This window comes from Oreochromis niloticus, linkage group LG15, assembly GCF_001858045.2.
Source record: "Oreochromis niloticus isolate F11D_XX linkage group LG15, O_niloticus_UMD_NMBU, whole genome shotgun sequence".
Lineage (NCBI taxonomy): Eukaryota > Metazoa > Chordata > Actinopteri > Cichliformes > Cichlidae > Oreochromis > Oreochromis niloticus.
In genome coordinates this window covers 8424451-8445400 of record NC_031980.2, presented here as the reverse complement: position 1 = coordinate 8445400, position 20950 = coordinate 8424451, and the positions used below count along the sequence as shown (strand labels likewise).

Below are 20950 nucleotides of genomic sequence, written 5' to 3'. Positions count from 1 at the left end.
TGAGATTATGTGTTTCCATAATTCATTTTTCACTGCAGTTAATTGCAAATTACTCCGTTCGTGAAGTTGGTTTCTCCCATCAGCCGGCAGCACTGACAGCTGTAAAGCACAACAGCTGCCCTGTTTTGGTTTGTGCAAACCAAAGCAAGGCATGCTGGGCCTGGATTACAGTTAAACGCCCAAAATGGCGGCACAGTTGAAAAGTTTTGACTGTTTTGTTGGAGTTTGTCTTCTTCACAAACTATTTCTTTGACTGTTTAAACTGCACGAAATCGGCTTCATTTTTTCCACAATGGTGGGGCACCGGGATTTTTTCTAATGGTTGAAGAGTTACACAAGAATTAGCATGGCGTTTTGGTATCAGCTCAAAATCGGGCATCACTTTGCCAATGCTAGGCTTGGCTAAGCTAGGCTAGCAAGCTAACTGGTCTTAGATGAGTGCTTGGCTAAAACCTTCACGTCTCACCTGGGTCTATAAGCTGAAGTGAATATGAAGATGAAAATCTTTCCATAGAAATGGAGGATGATGTGAAAAAAGTAAAAAAGGTAAGTTGGACAATTTGCGCACTTTTATAGCAGATTGACTACCTGCTACCTTATTAGCTAAGCTAGCTGAGCTGGTAACTGGCTAAGATAAGTAGCAAACTATCAAGTAAAGTTTAGCTTACGTTAGCTGACCAGCGGACTGGGGAATCAATCCCAATACGACTCGGACTGATAGACTGTGCTTTCAACCAGCCGGCGTCACTTATAAATGAATAGAATGTGCAACGTACCGAAAGGATTATAGTAAGAAACAAGTAAAGTTTGGGAAGTTGTAAGGGATTTGCTCGCTTTATATTTTCGTGCGCTTAAATATAGTGGATGTTCGTTATGGAAAATATGGTGTATTAACAATTAGGCGAATATATTATTAGATATTGGGCTTTAAACAGCGAGCTTGATGCTGGTATACCTCAGTGATATTGTTCACCAAAAAGCTAATGAAAGCACAACCGAGTTTTCCAAAGTAATAGCTCGTTGATATGGCAGGCATGGGTCTGCTGTCAAAGGCAGCTGTTATCAGTGTCAGTCATGCTAAAAGGAAGAAGCACCGCTTGGTCGTGCCAACAATCCTGCCCTCACACAGTGATACACTGATACAGTACATGCTCCCGTTTGATATGGAGGCAGGTCGTTACAGTAAACACACGCAGCAGATAGTTGTTTGGGAGACACTCCTTTTATCCTGTTCATTAGAGCAGACACAGGGAAGGCTATTGCTCCTGTTCTGTTGGCTGGAACAGGAAGAAACGGGATGGCAGGACATGAAAAAGAAGCATAATGAAAACTGAGATGTCTGACGCTTTGTTATGATTGTGTTAGTCATTCAGTAGTTTTTTCCACAAAAGGGACACTAATCCGTCTTCCTATCTAATTCAGCTTCCTCTTGATGCAAGGGGAAATTTGGGAAGAAATCCAGTGATAACCTAGATGGTTTGTTTTCTCAAGGACATGGTTTTCCAGCAATGATAACATACCAGAATGTGCACATAGCCCGATAAGACATAATTTCCACTGAACCTTACACCCAAAATATCTGATCACTAATGATTGTCCAGACTCCAGTAGGATGCTTTTTAACCACAATTTTGTAATGTCATTATGTGGAAGTTGCTTTTTACTTCTCATTGCAAATCTGCATTATGAGTGGACAGTGTTCAAACAGCTGATCACCTATTTACCATGTGGTGCAATGTTACTAGAGTTTAAAAATTTAAACATGAGTAGTGCAGTTCCTGTTTGTACCACTTGGTGCTGACTGTGGATTACATTTGGCTGAGATTTATTTTATGGAAAAGCTCAGTTGCACAAGTCGATAAAGTGTTGCTATTATTCTTCTGACTGATACATTAATGGATCCTCCTTGTTAGTATATTTGTCAGATAGCGAGGCATTAAGGCAGGTATTCTGCAAGCAAAGTCTAGGTTAAAAATTACCGGTGTGTGCCTTAGTGGAACATTATAGTGTGAATGCTGAAAATGCGCATTGTTTTGAGTTTCTGTCATCCCTGATGGGATGAACTGCTGTTTCATCCCCTTAGAATTATACGTTTCTTTATGGATTCTAACCAGTTTTGAGATATTATGTTTTCAAGTTTTTGCAGTCCACATCGCAAAAATTACATGTGGAATAAGTCTTACTCACATATGATTATGACACACACCCTACATGTATTTTAAATCTATAGTCTTGAACACTATCAAATTTATAAAGCTTTTGAACAAGTGAAATGCAGATAAACCTTTTAATTCTACCAACTGTTTTTTTTCTTTGGAAACATTAGGTTCTTTTTACAACATGTGAAATCAGATTTTCAAGTAATTATAAATGGTTAACTTATAATTAGTTTTAAAATGTACAATTAGTAATGTAACAGTCTCCACAAGTATGATTAAATCAAATGTAATGCATTCTGTGACAAGACAATGCTTAAAAAAGTGGCATCTTTTCAATGAATAAATGAATGAATGAATAGAAATTGTAAAAAAAAAAGAAACACATTTCAATACCCTCATGCTAGCCAACTGAGCACCAGACTCATTTCATTTCTCCAATCAAAATCTTTCTGGTTTCAACATGTCATCAAGTTCTTATTGGCTCGTAGATAGCACCTTTTAATGCAAAGTTAAAGAATCCTTTTGCAGAAACACTTTTTTTTCAAAGTTGCAATTGAAAAGTTAAAAATTAAATACTTGCATTATTTTTAAGTTGTCAGAGAATAAGAATATTAGAATAAGTAAGGTTTGACAAAAGTGTCAGATTGGACCTTATGATTCTAAAGGGGACACAATGAAGATTACACCTTTTATGAATATTTCATGCAGAAATTCTGGTAAACCTCAAGGGTCCTCAAACTTTTTCTACAACTGTATATGGTAATGTTCTTGAATACTTGACTGTGAATGGTTCATTCATGAGCAAAAGATGATTATTTGTAGGATTTGGTTGTTATTCTTAGGCCGAGTTTCTGAATAGGTCTCAGTGAATTGGCCGACTTAGCCGGTTATTTTCCCTCTCTGAGAATGCTGGCTTCTCTTACAGCTGGTCTAGGTTTTCTTGCATTGTTTTGAAGTAAATGTGAAAGTCTATCTATACTCATTATTGTCACACCCCACAGAAACTATGCAGTTTCCTCATTTATATGTATTTTATAAATAAAAACACACATCAGCTTGTGGCCATTTATGGGGTCAACCATAGTCTCACATTTCACAAGTAAAGGCCATAAAATGTTAATGTCCTTCAGTAGTTGCATACTATTAAATAATGCAGTGGGTGATGGAGCTCGAGTTCTATACTGACTGAAGGCTAAGAAATATCAGCACGTAAGAAACAACATACATTAACACAGACACACACACATGTATGGGTGTCTGTGTGAGTGAAAGTATGGCTTTTACATTTGCATTTAGTTTGTCTCTTATGTGCTGATATTTCTTAGCATAGATATAAAAAAGCCTGGTTTGTAACATGAGTTTTTGAGTGGCATAGTTGGGAGTGGGTGAGATAGCATCAGAATTATGTTATAATATTTCAAGCAAATTTGTGATGATATTTCTGATTATATAGAAAACAAGATGCTGAATAACATTGACTCAGTGACTGCAGCTCACCGGTAGCAGCATTTATTTATTGGCGCAAACAAAATCAAGGGGATTTCCATCCTTTTCAAGTGTCACTGATGACAGACTAACCCTTTCAAAGTGTGGCTGTTATTACCACAAGTCACCAGCAGAAGCATTAAAGTGCATGAATACTAACAGCATAAGTCAAAGGTAAAGCATAAATGTAGCGTAGGTAGTGTGTTCCTTGGAGATTTTCAGTAAAAAGAAAACATAACTGCTTAATGCTTAACAATAATAATAACTAACCTTGTAACTTAATCTGAGCCTGCACAATATTGTCAAATATGAAACTGAAAATTATATTTTACATGGAATGTTGTTTCTTGGTTCAGCCTTCTTAATAGGGTTGGGCGATATGTAAAAATTTTCCAACCGATAATCGTCAGTCCAATAATCGACGATGAGCGATATATTTGCGCATGCGCAGACTTTTTGGTGGGCGGAGCAATGTAGAACGATTGATTGGCACATTTACAACACAACATGTTGTGGGTGAACTAATTTCCCCCCCAAAAATTAAGGCTGTCAGTGTTAATGCAGCTCCATTAAACAGCATTTGGGCGCACTCTGAGGCTCGCAGATGAAAGAGCATGCTGCTAAAACAGCGCTATTATTATTATTATTATTATTTTCTGTTGACTGCTTCTGTTAGCTCCATCATTATTACCAAACTTAGTCATGGGCAAATAAATAAATAAGTCGCCCTTGTAAAAACGATCGCCGATGGGCTCAGCCTATCGTCAATAGCTGATATATTCGTCCAATTGCCCAACGCTACTTCTTAACCAGTTCTTTAAAGTCCTCCTTTACCAGCATGTAACTGACTCTGTAAATGATTTTTCCTTTAATTATTTATTTCTGCCAGGGACTATGTGAACTTCAATTAGCAAAAATATACATACACTCACATACCTCCATACACACACACACACACACACACACACACACACACACACACACACACACAGAGGCGCATATGAGAAAAAAACACAACTATCACTGTCACTGAAATTCTACAAAAGCAAGAAACTAATATAGTGACATTAATGACATTATCTTCTCAAATCATGACAAAAGATATAGAAATCTGTTTAAAAAAAATTCTAACTCTTTGGAAGCACATTTCAGGCTTTAAATTGCTTTATAGGAGAAGGTTGATTGCACAAAAGTGGTGCTTTGGTTAGTCACGCTGCAGTCCCCTCTTATGTTGGACCTAATAGTTCTGCACATTTTATTTAGAGTAGGGCTTGGCAAATCTCAAAGGCGGCCGATAGTATTATAGATTATCTCATGTAATAAACATATGTCTGGATACAGTGATTGTTAAAGCTGAACATACATATCCATCCACGGTTTCACTCTTCCCATCATATGGAGTTTAAGTAGCAAGTCCTCCAGCTTGAGTCATTTATTTACATTTGGGTTGCTCATCACCACCCGTTAGCATCTCCTCCTTGCGTACCTTCACAGCCTAGTTAAACCCAATGATGTGCTTTGGTCTCAAGTGACTAAACAAGTTAGTTGTCTTCCCTTGTAGTATGGACAGTTTTCCTGCACATTTTGCAAGAGAAATTGTCATTGGAGACTAACACATGACTCTCACTTTTAGACTTATCTGGGCTTGTCTCATTGTGTGTTCTAGGGAACGTGAATGCATGGCATAGCTATATCAGTGAAATCATGATATAATTTTATGTAAGAAATAGGGCTGGGCCATATCATACCGTTCACGGTAATACCGGTGTAATTTTGGGCAACGATAGGAAAATGAAATATCGCGATAGAATATGGGTAAAACGCGCATGCGCAGTGCCTATGTTTACATACACACATGGCGGCGACGCAGAATGAGAAGAGCAAAAGGGGATCGTTAAATGAAACGGATGAACCAGAATTGGTTTGTAAAAATGCTGCAACTTCAGTGGTGTGGAACTGGTTTAGCTTTCGTCCGTCAGATACACAACAAAACACTACTTTTGATAGCACATGCTAGCGGGCCGTCGTTATTACCGTGTTGTTTGTAAAATACGGCACACTTAAAATCAATCCTTTGATTTTTCTGAAAATCGACAGTGTCCCTTATAATCCCGTGTGCCTTATGTATGAATTCTGGTTGTGTTTACTGACCTCGAAACGATTTTATGTGGTACACGGCGCTCGAAAATCTGTCAAATGTTTTAGTACGACTTTGCTAAGCTACGAACCCGCACCGCTTGATGGATTGTCGAAGCATTACGGCTATCATAGGCAGGAGCCTCGCGGAGTGATACGTACTGTGCTTCAACATAATATTACCGTATTGTGTGTGTATAACCTCTTTTTAAGTTTTGTGGATATTATACATGGTTATGCTGAGGATATGTCTGCCAATTTCCACTGGAAATGCCTTTTGGTTAAACTGTCAGCAAGGAATTTGCACTGTTACATTTTTATATAACTTTAATGCACATAAAAAAACAGCTGCTTGTTTGAGCGAAAATACATTGATGGGTTTTTTTGCACTAATAAAGTTGTGGAGTTGTAAAGTGTTTTGTCTAGTGTCAATTATATCGTAGGTTGGTCTTGACTATCATTTCAGTGATATATAGTGGCTCTGAGATTCCCATATTGTAAAGCGTAAATGTGATATAGCTTGAAATGACGAGATGAAACTTTGTTGAGAAGACTTTGGAAATGCAAAACAAAACTCTGAGTTCTTGTTGTTTCAATGACTTTCATTGACTTCTACACCTACACTGATTAAGAGATTTTTATTTTTTTTGTGGCAACTTCTATCCATCAGGAAAACATTGCTGCAAGACTAGCATAAATGTTGGCATGTTGATTTTACAGTTGGCGTACCACACAACCGATATGGTGACCATACACTAGGCTTAAAGAAGTATTACGGTGATGATACAGGGAACTACAAATGACTAAAGTAGTCCTTCTGTTGTAGATGGTGTTTGCAAACTTCTAAATGTCTACTCTTGATTTGCTTTTAGTGTTGCAGAGAACAGTTTTTACTATTGATAATTTGCCTTTTTTACAAAAAAAAATGAACATCTGTCTTTAGATTGCCTGCACTTTTCACCTTCTGAAGTCTGCACTGTAAACAGCGTTGCAGATGTCATAGCTGTGGTTAGCTGAGGAGAAAGAGACAAAGTTGTCTAATTCTGTGGTTTAGCAGCAGTATGTATAAATGTACTTTCAAAGTCTTGCAGAGTCCTGTGCCTGTGATAGAAATAAGCAATCACATCGAAATGTTATAAGTTTTGAAATAAAAGTGTACATTTGAATCACATTTACTAAAATTGCATTCAGCATCTGCCAAACAGTTCTCAAAACTACATGAGAAGTTTGCTGCAGAAAAGTGTCAAAATATTCAAAGCATCAATACACGTGTCATTGCAGGAAGCTGTGGTTGGTCTCCTTCCTGTTCTTGTGCTTGAGTATAAAGTCAGAGACACTTCCCTTCCTTTGTGGGGGAACACACCCCTGACATCTATAGCCTGTGTGCTATACTGAGTGTCTCTCGCCAGTTGGCAGCTGTCATTGCGTGTGAGTGGAGGCATCAGGTGATCTTTAGTTTAGGCAGTGTCTGAGCATTTGTGGCTGGGCTGCAAGCTTGTTGCATAGGCGTATCCCCGAAGTGCGGGTTCATGGAGAACGAGGTATGAATTTAGTATTATTATTATTTTTACAGGCTTTATCTTTTTTGTGCTTTTAAAACATTTTCCAAAGGCAATATGTCAGAGTTTGTTAAGCAACTGTATTTGGGTTTAAATCATGTAAGAGATCAACACTGGTGCATAGTGTTGTACTAGCTATATGCAGACAAAGGAGTGAAGTGAAATAAACAGACTCTTTAAAAAAAATATGTTTGAGAGAGAATGAAAATTGATTTTTCTATGTCTTGATGCATGCTCCTGGTAAGGAAACCTGAAAAAGGTAATCCAAATCACAAAACGTACTGTTTACATGTGCCTTTGTTAGTATTGTAGCGTAACGTATTGCACAACATTGAGGTTTGTAATTCTGTGGTGTCTTATTTTGGAACTAGCAGCACAGTGAGGGGAAACGGGCTCAGCAGAAATTATAGGCCAGGCAAGAAGAACTGTCAACAAAATTTAACGTAGCTTCCCTTTTTCATACTGAACTCGTAATTCCACTTGCAAGTGTTAGATTGTCACACATGTATGTGGCTTATATGGTCTTATAGGGAATTACTACTTGTATTTACTCAAACTTAAAAAGGGAGTTCAAGTTACTGTTACACAGACTGCTTTCCTCTTACTTCTCCCACCTTTGCTCTTTCTTTCTTTATTCAATAGCCTGGTATCGTCTCTCCGTTCAAGCGAGTCTTCCTGAAAGGAGAGAAGGGGAGGGACAAGAAAGCCCAGGAGAAGGCCACAGAGCGCAGGGCCCTCCACACCTTCTCACTTTCTCAGCCTGACCACCGCATCGACCCAGACATCCTGCTCAATGACTACATTGAGAAGGAAGTCAAAGTGAGTGTGATGAGGACAGATGTTAAGCTCCCATGCATATACTTAAGATTCTATAGAGCCATTAAACTGTGAGAAACTACTGGAGAAGACTTTCAGTGCAAAAATAAACTTTTGACCCTGAAAGCTGATCATATTAAGACCATTTATGTTTTCTTTGAAGCTCTAATCGTTTTGTTCACTTATGTCAGGTTTAGTCTTTTTTTTTTTTTAGTACTATCATTATTATTATTATTAGTATTATCATTATTATTATTATTATCATTATTATTATTATTATTATTTAAATTTAGATTTTGGTGCAACTTTCTCTAATATGAAGTGGGGGTTTTTTCCTCTATCCTTTTCAGTACTTGGGGCAGCTGACATCAGTTCCAGGATACTTGAACCCATCAAGTAGGACGGAGGTCCTGCAGCTAATTGACAATGCGAGAGTAAGTACCTGAGTAAGAAGATTTATCGGAATCTTTAAATGCGATTACTCCCCCGTCTCCTGATTTTTATTTCAAAACTGTTGAAAAGTTATTTCTACATAACTCACATATACTCAGTGGACAATATATTAAGTACACCTTGTAAGAATTGGGTTGGACTCCTTTTTGCCTTTTGAACTACTTTAATTGTTCAAAGCATAGATTCATCAAGGTGCTGGAAACATTCCTCAGAGATTTTGATCCATTTTGACATGACAGCGCACAGTTAGTGCATAATGCAAATCTTCTGTGCTCATTTGGACTGAGATGTGGTGATTTTTGGAGGCCATTTGAGTAGACTATGTTACAATATGTTGTGTGTGTGAATTCTAGCCTCAGTTTCCCATTCTTAGCTGATAAGAGTGGTATCCAATGTGGTCCTCTGCTGTTGTAGCCCAACTTCTTCAAGGTTTGTTGTGCATTCAAAGACGCTCTTCTGCGTACCGTGGTTTTAACACGTCCTTATTTGACTTACTGTTCCCTTCCAAGAACTCAAAGCAGTCAGAACATTTTCCACTTGACATCAACAAAGTATTTGTCATACAGAGAAGTGGCAGTTTTTAGACCATTCTCTGTAAATCCTAAAGATGGTTGTGTGGAAAAATCCCAGTAAGTCAACAGTTTCTGGAAAACTCGGGTTACATTTAGTCACTTATATCGCCTTTCTTCCCCATTCTAATGCTCAGTTTGAACTTCAGCAGGCTTGTCTGCATATCTAACATGATGAGATGTTTGTGCTAACTGGGTGGTGAATAGTTTTATATCACAAAGTGACAAATGAAAGCATCTTTCTTAAATATTTCCCTCACGGTATTTCAGAAGTCACATCAGTTGGCAGGCCAGCTGACATCAGAGCAGGATGCAGTCGTGAGCTTGTCAGCATACAACATCAAGCTAGTATGGCGAGATGGAGAAGACATCATTTTAAGAGTGCCCATCCATGACATTGCTGCTGTCTCCTACATCAGGGATGACTCATTACACCTTGTAGTGATAAAAACAGGTACAAACAAAGCTTTTCAGGTTTGACTTTTGCTAAAAGTATTCTGGATATTAAGGATCAGGATTCATGCATAAAAATTGAATAAGTAAAGTTTTGATTATATGTTTGTTCTGATTGTGGGGGTTTTTTTGTTTTTGTTTTTTCAGCCCAGGAGTCAGGCGGCTCGCCCTGTCCCAGTTCATGTCCTGATCTCAATAAGTCTCAAACTCGGAGCTCCTTGTCAGAAAGTGGCACTGTGCTTGTTGAAGTCTGCTGTCTGCTTGTGCTGGCAGTTGATAATAAGGTAACATTTTGCATGTGAGGCAAACTACAGACTCCTTTTGAAATGCTAGACAGGGTTTAAAGATCTAAATTGAAATGTTGGCTTCGAGCCACCTGCAGCACTGTTGAACCTGAATTGGAACCAGCAAAAACATGGATTTTTATCCTGGTAATTTAAAAAGATGAAACAAGTGTATGATGAAACTATCTACAAACTAAAATTTTTTATGATGCATTCATCAATCTCAAAGAGATCATTTTAGTTTTGATGTGTTTTGCATGATAAAAACTGTGCACTAACTGTATTCTTCTTCTTCTTCTTTTTTTTTTTAGGCAGCAGCCGAGGAGTTGTGTCTTTTGCTTAGCCAGGTTTTCCAGATTGTTTACACAGAATCAACCATCGACTTCTTAGACAGAGCCATTTTTGATGGTGCAACTACACCAACCAGACACCTTTCTCAGTACAGTGGTAAAGCAGAACATTGTTTTCCATATGGACAAAAGTGATGGGAAAATTAACAGACTTTTAAATATTTGGTTTACTTGATAAGAAGCTTAAAAAATTGTTTTTTAGAACATGTAGGTTGGTGCTGTTTTGTGGAAATCTTTAGAGATTTATGCTCTTTTTAAGCTAATGAAATTTAAGATTTTCCATCGATTGTTAGTCTGTTAATATTTCCTTTTGTTAACTTTAAAGATGACTCTTCGAGCAAAGTAGATGTCAAAGACGCTTTTGAAGAGGAACCCAGCTCATTGTGAGTACACAGCTCAGTCCAGCTACAGTGCAGTTCCATTTTTCTTTTCAAAGTTTTGTCACATATGTGAAAGTTTTGCTCATCACTTAAATGTGCTGCGGTCTCTCAGTCAGTTCCCACACTGTAAAATATAACTTGTTGTTTCAACTTAAAAATATCAGGTACAGGGCTGCCTTAAAATTTTAAGTTAAGTCAAGAAATAGAGTTTGTTCTTATAACACAACCAATTGTTATCTTAATGAAAAATCACGTTGTCTAAACTTTCGTCTTAGTTTAGTTGACTGAGATTTGTTAGTCAGTTCAACTCCTTTAATTGTCATTTTTACTTGGGAAAACCCTTTCAGCTAAATTAAAATAATCTATTGTTTAAACTCTTGTCCTAGTTCAGTTGACTTGAGTTTTTTAGTTAATTCAAATACTTTAGTAGTTCTTTTAACTTAGGAATCTATTTTAGCTTAACTAACATAATCTGTTAGCTAAGTTGATTTAAGTTTATTAATTAACTGAGCTCCTTAAGGTAGCTGAGTGAACTTGTAAATCAGTTTCATTTTAATTATCAGAGTTGATTGACTGGATGTAAAGAAAAATGTGTATTGAACATCTTAAGTTTTTTTTGTTGTTCTTTTTAGCTTTCTAACATCCATTTCAGCAAAACTACCTGTTAGGTTTATCTTAGATCTCAGGTTTAAATATCTACATTCCTTTAAATTAATTTTCTGTTGTTTACAGAAAAAAAAATTAAATCCCACAGATTCCATTAAAGTCTATCTGATCATTTCATACAGAAAGTTTGTTTTAAGAACATGACAAGACAATTACTCATGAGCACCCAACATTCACCATTTATTGTGCCATCTTAGTCATCTGAGAAACAGAAAAATCAGTGGCGTAGCTCATCAGGCTCACAATCCATCAAAACTCAAAGGCTGCTCCCTGTGAAACAATAAATTTGAACTTGGTCTTGAGCCCAGTTTGGGTGAAGATTAAATTCTGACCAATACTCTAGGAGCAGTAGTGATTCTTGTGAAGTAACAACATAAAGTCTGCATTAATGTAATGTATCAACGGGACACTTGCTATTTTAGAAAAGTTATTCTTTACATTTGCAAAATTTTTAAACTTCATTGTGCTCAGTCACACCTGTTAGCATAAAACTTGAAATATTAAAATAGTACAAAACCTTTGATAAGTGACAGTAAAGATCAGTTTATAACAACTAAGACATCAAACTCTTGTATTTGTCTTCGTTTACAATTGCAACAAATTCCACAGAACCAATATCTCTGAAAATGAGTGCATGCTTCTGAAACATTTGATAATATGGATATTTCAGAAACATCAGTTTGAGTCTGCTCAATTGCAAAACAAAGGAAAAACTACTGACTTGCATGAGATAAGCATCTGCAAAGTCCATCATTATATTGTTGTTCACATAAGTTTCTTAAACCATGAACAAATGAGTAATTGTCTAATCTGGAATGTAAAGTGTAGTCATTTAGTGACATACAAAAGTGAGAATGAGAACTTGCAAGAATAAAAAAACAAACAGTAAAATAAAAACTGTCCTTAACACTAAGGCAATTGTATGCTGTGAGCATACAATTACAGTTCTGCATGGCTTTCTGCAAGAGTCTGTTTCTTAGACCATGCACTAGTGAGATGCACTGCCTTCCACCAATGTTCATTAGGATGTTCTGAATGACTTCAAAGATGTCCTTAAGTTCCTTTGGATAGTCTACGTTGAGGGCAAAAAGAAGGCCCATCAGCATGGAAATGGCACTTGAGACATTCCTCAGATTAGACAGGATTACTGCCGCCTCAAGGACAACCAACACATCGATGATGTCTTCTTCTTTCACCATCGCAATGCCAACTTTCATCCTCTTAGAAAACGTGTCTTCAATACCTGTCGGCTATAAAAGGGTTCAAAGACAAAAAAAAAAAAAAAAAAAAATTACACAATTACAATTACACAATATCCCTTGTGCTTAAGAATTCATGTCTTTCCAAAGAAGAGCCATACTGATGCTTTGGATGATGGTGATTGGCTTTGGGTAACACTTATTAGTTGTTAAAGTTTTTTCAGAATGAGATATGCACCCCCATGTTACAAATCCATTTCTTGCTTTAAACAAAGATCATGTTCATAAATAACTGAGCATGTCTTCAATTGCAGAATTCAAACAAAATTTTCAATTTAAATGGTAAATGGCCTGTATTTGTATAGCGCTTTACTAGTCCCCTAAGGACTCCAAAGTGCTTTACACATTCAGTCATTCACACACATGGGTGGATGACTGAATCGTGACTCAAGAGTTGACAGTTCGTCTTATAATTGGAAGGTTGCCGGTTCGAGCCCCGGCTCCGACAGTTTCAGTCGTTGTGTCCTTGGGCAAGACACTTCACCTGTTGCCTACTGGTGGTGGTCAGAGGGCCCGGTGGTGCCAGTGTCCGGCAGCCTCGCCTCTGTCAGTGCCCCCAGGGCGGCTGTGGCTACAATGTAGCTTGCCATCACCAGTGTGTGAATTTAAATCTACTTATGCTAAATATTGGCTGTGCTCTAAACCAAATCTGGCTGAGAATACATGAAATGTGCAAACTGCAGCTACACTACAGGATCAGATTATGGCTCCATAGACAATGCTTCTTTAATCAGTTTATTGATTAAAGTTTATTTTTCCCCCCTATATTAACAGCATGAAAAAAGAGCATATAGACATGGCTGAACAGGTTGCATAATTGGCACTGAATATCAACATCCACCTTTACCCAGCTGCCCAATGACTCTCGGCCAGTAACCTTTAATTGCTTACCCAGTCTACACAGTCTCTTTTCCAGGGTCCAGGACATTTCACCAAAGTATTGCCCCCCACAGCTGTAGCAGCCACTGCAGCCCCTTAAATATCCTAATATCTCTGCCATTACAATATACAATGTGAGAAATCAAACGTAAAGCTGAAGTGAACAGTACACCAGCGAAATGTCAAAGACCCTGGTGAAGACATGAATAAACACAAGACACTAATAATATCAATGCTAGCTTGCCAGTTAGTTTCTCTGAAACCTAGACCAAATCCAGTGTCAAAGATCTTGTAATAATACATTTGGTGAGGAAAAAGTACACATGTTATCATGTGGCATCTATTGTTTCATAGATGGCGCATGTTTCATTTAAAATCCACTGTGGTGCTGTCATTATTAAATTTACCAAAAGAAACAATGCTAACCTTCACAGTCTTGAAAGTGTGTGAGGGATCTTCCTTTAGAAAATGAGGTCCTCTGTCCTCTTCCTTTGTGTAGGGCTCTGGTCAAAGAAGTCAAAAAGAAAACAAAAACACTTTTTAAACAGTGTTTATGAAGCATGTAGACAGCTCCAAATTCACAGCTTTTTGATACATAATTCCATCAATATATGATTATCATTGGAGATTTTGAATCAGGCTTATCAGGACATTCAAGTAGAATATGATATCCAACCTACCACCAATATACATAGATTCTGTAAAAGTTACCACACTAAATGTCCAGTTGTGAAATATGATGACAGACTTTACTTATCAGCTTTCTTTCAATGAGTTCATCAGTTGAACTGGATAACCTAAAACTTAAACAAAGGATTAGATTTCGCAGTTGAACACTTACATCATCACCGAAGCATCTTATGAGCCTAGTTAGCCCTCCTATGCCGCTCTTGATTTTGTACAGCTCCACGAACCTCTCCATAATGGTCAAGCACAGCAAAAAGGAACCTTTTCAGGTCAAAAGATGTAAGACGGGCAAATTCTGCTTCAACCTGAGCAATAGAAGAAGAGGGGTGGAGAGTACAGGCAGAATTAAAAAAAGATTCTTTGAGACCCAAATTTAAGCAAACCGTCATCTGAGGCCCATTAGAGAAAACACAAACACACAAAAGCAAACAAACAAAAGATGCACTTTACCTGCCGTTCAGCAAACAAGGAAGTTCAGAGAACAATAAGCTCTGTCTTGAAATCTTTTAAAGTAGAATGATTGTGAAAATGACTTATGTGATGTAAAACTTTAGTAAACGTGCGATTAAAAGAACACTGAGTAAAAGGACAAGTAACAATTTCCTTATTCCTCAGATGTTTACCTTGATGAGCAATACTGTTTTAGTCCAACTGCCTCATTAAAGTTACACAACAGGCTTTTTACATTAAAGCCAGCAAGTCCATTACATACTCCCTTTTTAGATCTGAAATACTGTGCACATTCTGTGTATATGTAGTGGACAGCAATTTACCCAAAAGAGCGCAAAGTTTGCAAGTCCACCTCATTTAAATGACAAAGACAGATGTGATCATCTAGACCTGTGAAAATAAATTAATGACAAACTTGCAGTTATGGATGTTATTACAACCACAAGAACCTAAACAGTCTGCTCCATTGCTTTTGTTAATGAATCATTTGTTGGTAGCACATCTGAATATTTAGTTTATGCCACCTGCATGTGATCATCAATAGTGCCATATTACTTCTTAAGAAGTACCCTGACACTACAATCTTTATATCATTTGTTCTACAGAGCTATTAAGTTACAATATAATCTGTGGTGTTTCCAGTATGACAGAATGCACAAATTGTAACTTACCATTTGACTCCACTGACAAAAATAAATCCCCAGCATCAAGTTTGGCTTCACAGACCTAAAATAAGTAAAATAAAAATATATGTTATAATTATATTGTTTTCGCCATTTATTCATGTTTGCTAATTTTCTGCAAAAAAAAAAAAAACTTCTGCAGTATACCATGCCAAAAATCAGTGTCTCTGATGCCAATTATTTTATCACTACAGCTCTTTTAGTATGGAAACTCACACAATCTAGTCATACTGATCACAAGAGTTCAAAAATAAGTCAAAATAGTGAGCTGTTGTTAAGCATAAAGCATTTCAGGGTAACAAATAACTGCACAATAGAATTAAAGCAAAAAATAAACACACTGGAGGACTATCTGATAAAAACTAATATAATGCTGGTTTGTAGACCATATTTTGTCTCAGTCCTCAGTGCACTCTTGCAGCTTAGCATGCAGCAGTTAATAACAACTTAAGTGATTACATAGGGGTAAACAGATGACAACAAGCAACGGAGTCCTGCCAAAAAGTTCTTTTTGAACCCAGTCAGTTATTGGAAATATTGCCAAAATGAACTTCCACCAAAATACAACAGCCTGTGAACTTGAAAGAAATTTACAAGTACAGAGACAATATGAAATAAGCTTTATTAATTAGCTGAGTTAGCTTGCTAATATCGCAACAGTGGTTGAGTGCACAACCTTAAAGCTAGCGGCACAATACTTGTGATTTGGTCAGTGCCACATTAAACCCATAAAAAAGGCCATATGTCAGTTTATTAGGTCAAGTTTGGTCATGACACACAAGCTGGACCTTGTCGGCTAAAGCTACATTAGCTAAAGCAAACATTTTAGTAAAAGAGAAAAACACACATCATGCCATAAATTCAAAACATGTTCCAACTTTTGTAGCTCTCTTTCCTTATAGTTATAACCAATGTTACTCACCTTGAAAGCATATTCCAAAGAAGACGATTAGAAAACGTCCAAGTAAAGTGAGCATGTCGTTAACCGCCAATTCCCCATGATGCACCTCGGTAGCAGTCACGTGAGGCAGTTTTGAATCCTGCTGTGCTCAACTTACCCACATTGTCAAGTTCACATAAGTTGCTGATTTAGCTGGACATGAGTTTTCAAGTTAGCTTTTTTTGGTGTAATTGGGACGTTTTTAACTTGTAATTCTATGTTATAACAACAACTTCAGTCATCTATCGTCAAACTGATATAGAATAATATGTTGAAATAACAAACATCTAGAATTACATTTTACAGTGCAGTTACAGGACGAAGCTCTCCATCTGCTTCCACTCCTGCATCTCCTCAGACCAAAACTGCAAGCGAAGGCGAGCTCAGCACCACAGCTGCAGAGCTGCTGCAGGACTACATGACCACAGTATGGCTTTCACTTTCTCTTCTTTTCTTTGTCCCATTCTGTTTGTGAGAATAACACTATTGAAAACTATGTTCATACAAAACTGTAATCATTCTTGTTTGTATTTTTACATTTTTCCCCCTCCCTTTCTAGCTGCGAACAAAGCTCTCATCACAGGAGATCCAGCAGTTTGCTACTTTGCTCCATGAATACCGTAACGGTGCCTCCATTCATGAGTTCTGCATTAATTTGCGCCAACTTTATGGGGACAGCAGGAAATTTCTTCTGCTCGGTAAGCCCACACTGCAACTCATGATTCAATTAATTTAAACTTCATATCATCAAGTGTAAAGTGTTAGCAGTTAGCTTTTGTACTTTTGCTGAAGTCTTAGTTTGTTATGTGTAATTCTTTTTAGGTGTCTGTGTGATTAATATAGTAGTCATAGTTTATGTAACAGTAATTACATCCACTGATCTAATTATAGCGATATTTTAAGCAGTACATCTTAGAGAAGAGCACAGAAAATATACTAAAAAGTAAAATACCAACTTCAAGCAATAACATTTGTAAGGTACTCTAACATTGATGGTATGAATGTACATATATACTAGTAAAAGAAAAAGTAGTTTGTGTTTTTAAGTAGATTCTCTAGACTAACACTATAATACAGTTCTGTGAAAACATATTTTTCCCCTTCCTGATTTCTTATCTTTTTTTGCATATTTGTTACACTTAGATGTTTCAGATCATCAAACATTTTTAATAGACAAAAATAGCCCTGGTGTAAAAATACTGCAACATTTCATTAAAAGAACATCATACCAACAGTCAAACATGGTTGTGGTAATGTGATGGCCTGGGGCTGCTTTGCTGCTTCAAGACCTCAACAACTTGCAGTAATCGATGGAACCCTCTCTACTAGAAAATCTTGAAGGAGATCACTTGGGTTTTGCAGCAGGACATACCAGAAAAGCTACCTGTGAATGGCTAACCCATGGCTAATTGTCTAATTAAAACAATTCTGCAAAGGAGAGTGGATCAAAATTCTTCCAAAGAGATGTGAAAGACTTAATGCCAGTTATCATAAAAGCTTGATTGCAGTTCTTGTTGCCAGAGGTTGCACAACTAGTTATTAGGAAAGTGTGACATGAAAAAAAAAAAAAGAAATGAGATCTTTAATGCAAGGACTGCCTCCTGTGGGCATGTATCAAGCAGTCACCTGTGTTCACATAGACTGCAAGTATCAGGATTTTTTTTTTTCTTTCCACTCCTGGAGGACAGCCTGCAGCTTTGCTGGCTAAGGACACGGAGCTGCTACATGAATGGAACAAGTACTTATTAGAGTGCTCATCTTAGTACCTGTTTCTGGCGAGATTTTCACCAAGCACAGTCAGATCACAGATGGTGCGCTCATGTAAGGCTACAGCAACACCTCAGACATACATGCCAATAGACTGGTCTCAGGGCATGGTGGGACTGAAGTAGAACATACTTTTATGTGTGTGTCTGTCTGTGTGTATGTGTTACCTAAGACAGATGTAACAGATCTTGTGTATTCAATTCAATTTTCAATACAGTTTTATTTAGACAGCATCAAATCACAACAACAGTCACTTCAAGGCGCTTTATATTGTAAGGTAGACCCTACAATAATACAACAGAGTAAACCCAACAATCATACAACCCCCCTATGAGCAAGCACTGTGACGACAGTGGGAAGGAAAAACTCACTTTTAATAGGAAGAACCCTCCGGCAGAACCAGACTCAAGGAGGGGCGGCCATTAGCCGCAACCGGTTGGGGTGAGAGAAGGAAGACAGGATAAAAGACATGCTGTAGAAGAGAGACAGATTAATAACAAGTAATAATTCAATGCAGAGAAGTCTATTAACACATAGTGAGTGAGAACAGGGACTGAAAAAGAAATACTCAGTGCATCATGGGAATCCCCCAGCAGCTTATGCCCATTGCAGCATAACTAAGGGAGGATTCAGGGTCACCTGATCCAGCCCCAACTATATGCTTTAGCAAAAAGTAAAGTTTTGAGCCTGATCTTAAAAGTAAAGACTGTGTCTGTCTGCCGAATCCAAATTTCAAGCTGGTTCCACAGAAGAGGGCCCTGAAAACTGAAGGCTCTGCCGCTCATTCTACTTTTAAATACTCTAGGAACCACAAGTAAGCACACAGTCCAAGAGCTCTGATGTGGCGATACCAGTGACTGGTACTATGAGGTCATTAAGATAAGATGGAGCCTAATTATTCAAGTTCCAAGGATTTTTTAATTCAATTCTGGATTTAACAGAGCCAATGAAGAGAAGCCAATATAGAGAAATATGGTCTCTCTTTCTAGTCCCTGTCAGTCTTTTAAAGTAACTTAAATACTTCAATAAAATGTGCAGTAATTCAGAGCTTTTTCTTTCTCTTGCAGGCCTGCGGCCCTTCATACCAGAGAAGGACAGCCAACACTTTGAGAACTTCCTCGAGACCATTGGTGTGAAGGACGGCCGAGGCATCATCACTGACAGCTTTGGTCGTTACAAGCGCACAGCAAGCTCTGCCTCAGATTCCACCACCAATGGCAACGGAGCAGCAGGAGGAAGTGGTGACAGTGTTGCCTCGGACGAAGGCCATGAGCCCTCTGAGGGGGATGAATGGGACCGTATGATCACCGATATCAGCAATGACATTGAAGCTCTCGGCTGTAGTATGGACCAGGATCCAGTGACACCTTGACATGGGGAACAGAGGGGGGTAGTTTGGGGAGCTGTGGACATGAACTGATGGCCACTCCAGCAGGCATGATGTGAGTGTATGAGATGAAGGTGGTCGTTTAGCACTGACCTAAGATTTGATTTATTCTATTTTCCTCTAATTGTCAAGAGGACGTTCCATAGTCCCTACACACTCAAGGAAAGCCTTAAGTTGTTACTATTAAGTCAACAAATGCACTTATGCAGACCCTGTAGATGAAACGGAGTGAGTTGGATTGTTGGTTTTATAGACTGATTTATTTTAAAACTTTTACTTTGGTTTTGTGCTCATTTATTGGCAGTATCTGCCACTGCTATGAGCAATGTAGCGAATATCTTCAGTCTTTGAAATCTCTAATTTTGAAGATTGTGGATAATCCATCAGAGGACTGTGTACACATTTTAGAAGGTGAAGCCTGGGGCTGTTTTTGTGTTTGCTATAGATCAGTCAGCTTCATCCGCAAAGAGAACTTTGGTTTTCTTCATTCACATTGTGTGTTACGGTGTGTGTAACATTTTGCGCCATTTTTTTTTTTCCAGTAAGGTTTGTGTACTGCTTTGTTTTACACTATCATTTGTTATCATTGTTTACTTATTTACATATTTTTGCCTTACTCAAACTGACCGATGAAATGCTGTAAAAACAAATTCTCATTCATTTGGTGAGTGAGGACTGTATTTGACAAGGCCAGTTAGTTGATGGCTGATGTAAATTTATAACGTTTAAAAAGTCGTTCTTCACATGCAGGTCATCTTGTTATGTTGTGCCTTCACACTGCAGTACTGCTGCCTGCTGTCTGTCACTCACAGACAGATAATTATGAACTGTAACTACAGTTGTTCAGCAAAACATGGTTATTAAATAACAGCTATTTTACACTGATTGTATCTTATTGCAAAATTTACACGCATCTTGATGTTGCATAAAAACTATAGTATTATCCCTTACCACCTGTCTGCTGCGTTATCAATGTTCACTAGCTCTTCATTTGACCTCTATACATAAGAACTGACACAAAGTGAAGTTTTGTAGTTCAAATATGATCATTTGCTTGGATGCACCTAAGCTGCAGTGGAATCTCATTCAGAGCTTCATCAAAGCAGCCAGGCTGGATGCTGCTGAATGCCCACAAAGTCAGGGATTAGTTTTGTGAGTCTTGGGGACGGGAAATTTTGAGGACAGCACGAGTTGAGCACATTCCGTTCCGTAAAAGCCCATCAGCAGACTTTAACTCGGCTTTTCTCACCCTTTTCTCAGTCCTTGTACCTGAACATTTTCACAGGAATATCTTTGTTCTTCAAGCTACTCGACACAGACACAAATCCTTCAAGTGTTAAAAAAAAAAAAAAAAAAGATACCCAAGTCAAGGGATGAACCAGTATTGTCTCCACCTAGCAAGCAACTTACCAAAGAACCAACTATCTTTTAAATTGTATCTTTAGGCACTTTGTTACCAGCCGCCTGTCACAAAAACACAGTTTGTTCACATTTCTTTTGTTGAATCAGTCATGGATTGGCCTCCCCAGAGCCTGGAACTCAACAATATTGAAGCAGTGTTGGAGCATCTTGACAGAGAATGGAACAA

The 20950-nt window shown here is 37.9% G+C and overlaps 1 protein-coding gene across 2 annotated transcripts; it reads left to right on the top strand.

Annotated features, from left to right (window-relative positions):
- Positions 1-131: 131 nt before the first annotated feature.
- On the top strand, positions 132-20852 carry ccm2 (CCM2 scaffold protein). Of its 2 annotated transcripts, none has more exons than XM_005460318.4 (10): positions 132-546; positions 7982-8158; positions 8506-8589; positions 9448-9631; positions 9778-9914; positions 10226-10361; positions 10590-10647; positions 16515-16635; positions 16768-16906; positions 19043-20852. In XM_005460318.4, exons 1-10 carry the CDS (start codon positions 517-519, stop codon positions 19345-19347), a joined length of 1371 nt encoding a protein of 456 aa, XP_005460375.1. In that variant the 5' UTR covers positions 132-516; the 3' UTR covers positions 19348-20852. The 2 variants fall into 2 exon arrangements, with proteins under 2 accessions (XP_005460375.1, XP_005460376.1); XM_005460319.4 differs by lacking the exon at positions 132-546 and adding an exon at positions 7159-7321.
- Positions 20853-20950: the final 98 nt, after the last annotated feature.

Excerpts from the sequence above, each read along its gene's own strand:
- ccm2 (XM_005460318.4), top strand. The coding sequence starts at position 517 with ATGGAGGATGATGTGAAAAAAGTAAAAAAG. Across the intron at positions 8,590-9,447 it reads AGCTAATTGACAATGCGAGA|AAGTCACATCAGTTGGCAGG; the intron begins GTAAGTACCTGA and ends ACGGTATTTCAG. Across the intron at positions 10,362-10,589 it reads ACACCTTTCTCAGTACAGTG|ATGACTCTTCGAGCAAAGTA; the intron begins GTAAAGCAGAAC and ends TTAACTTTAAAG.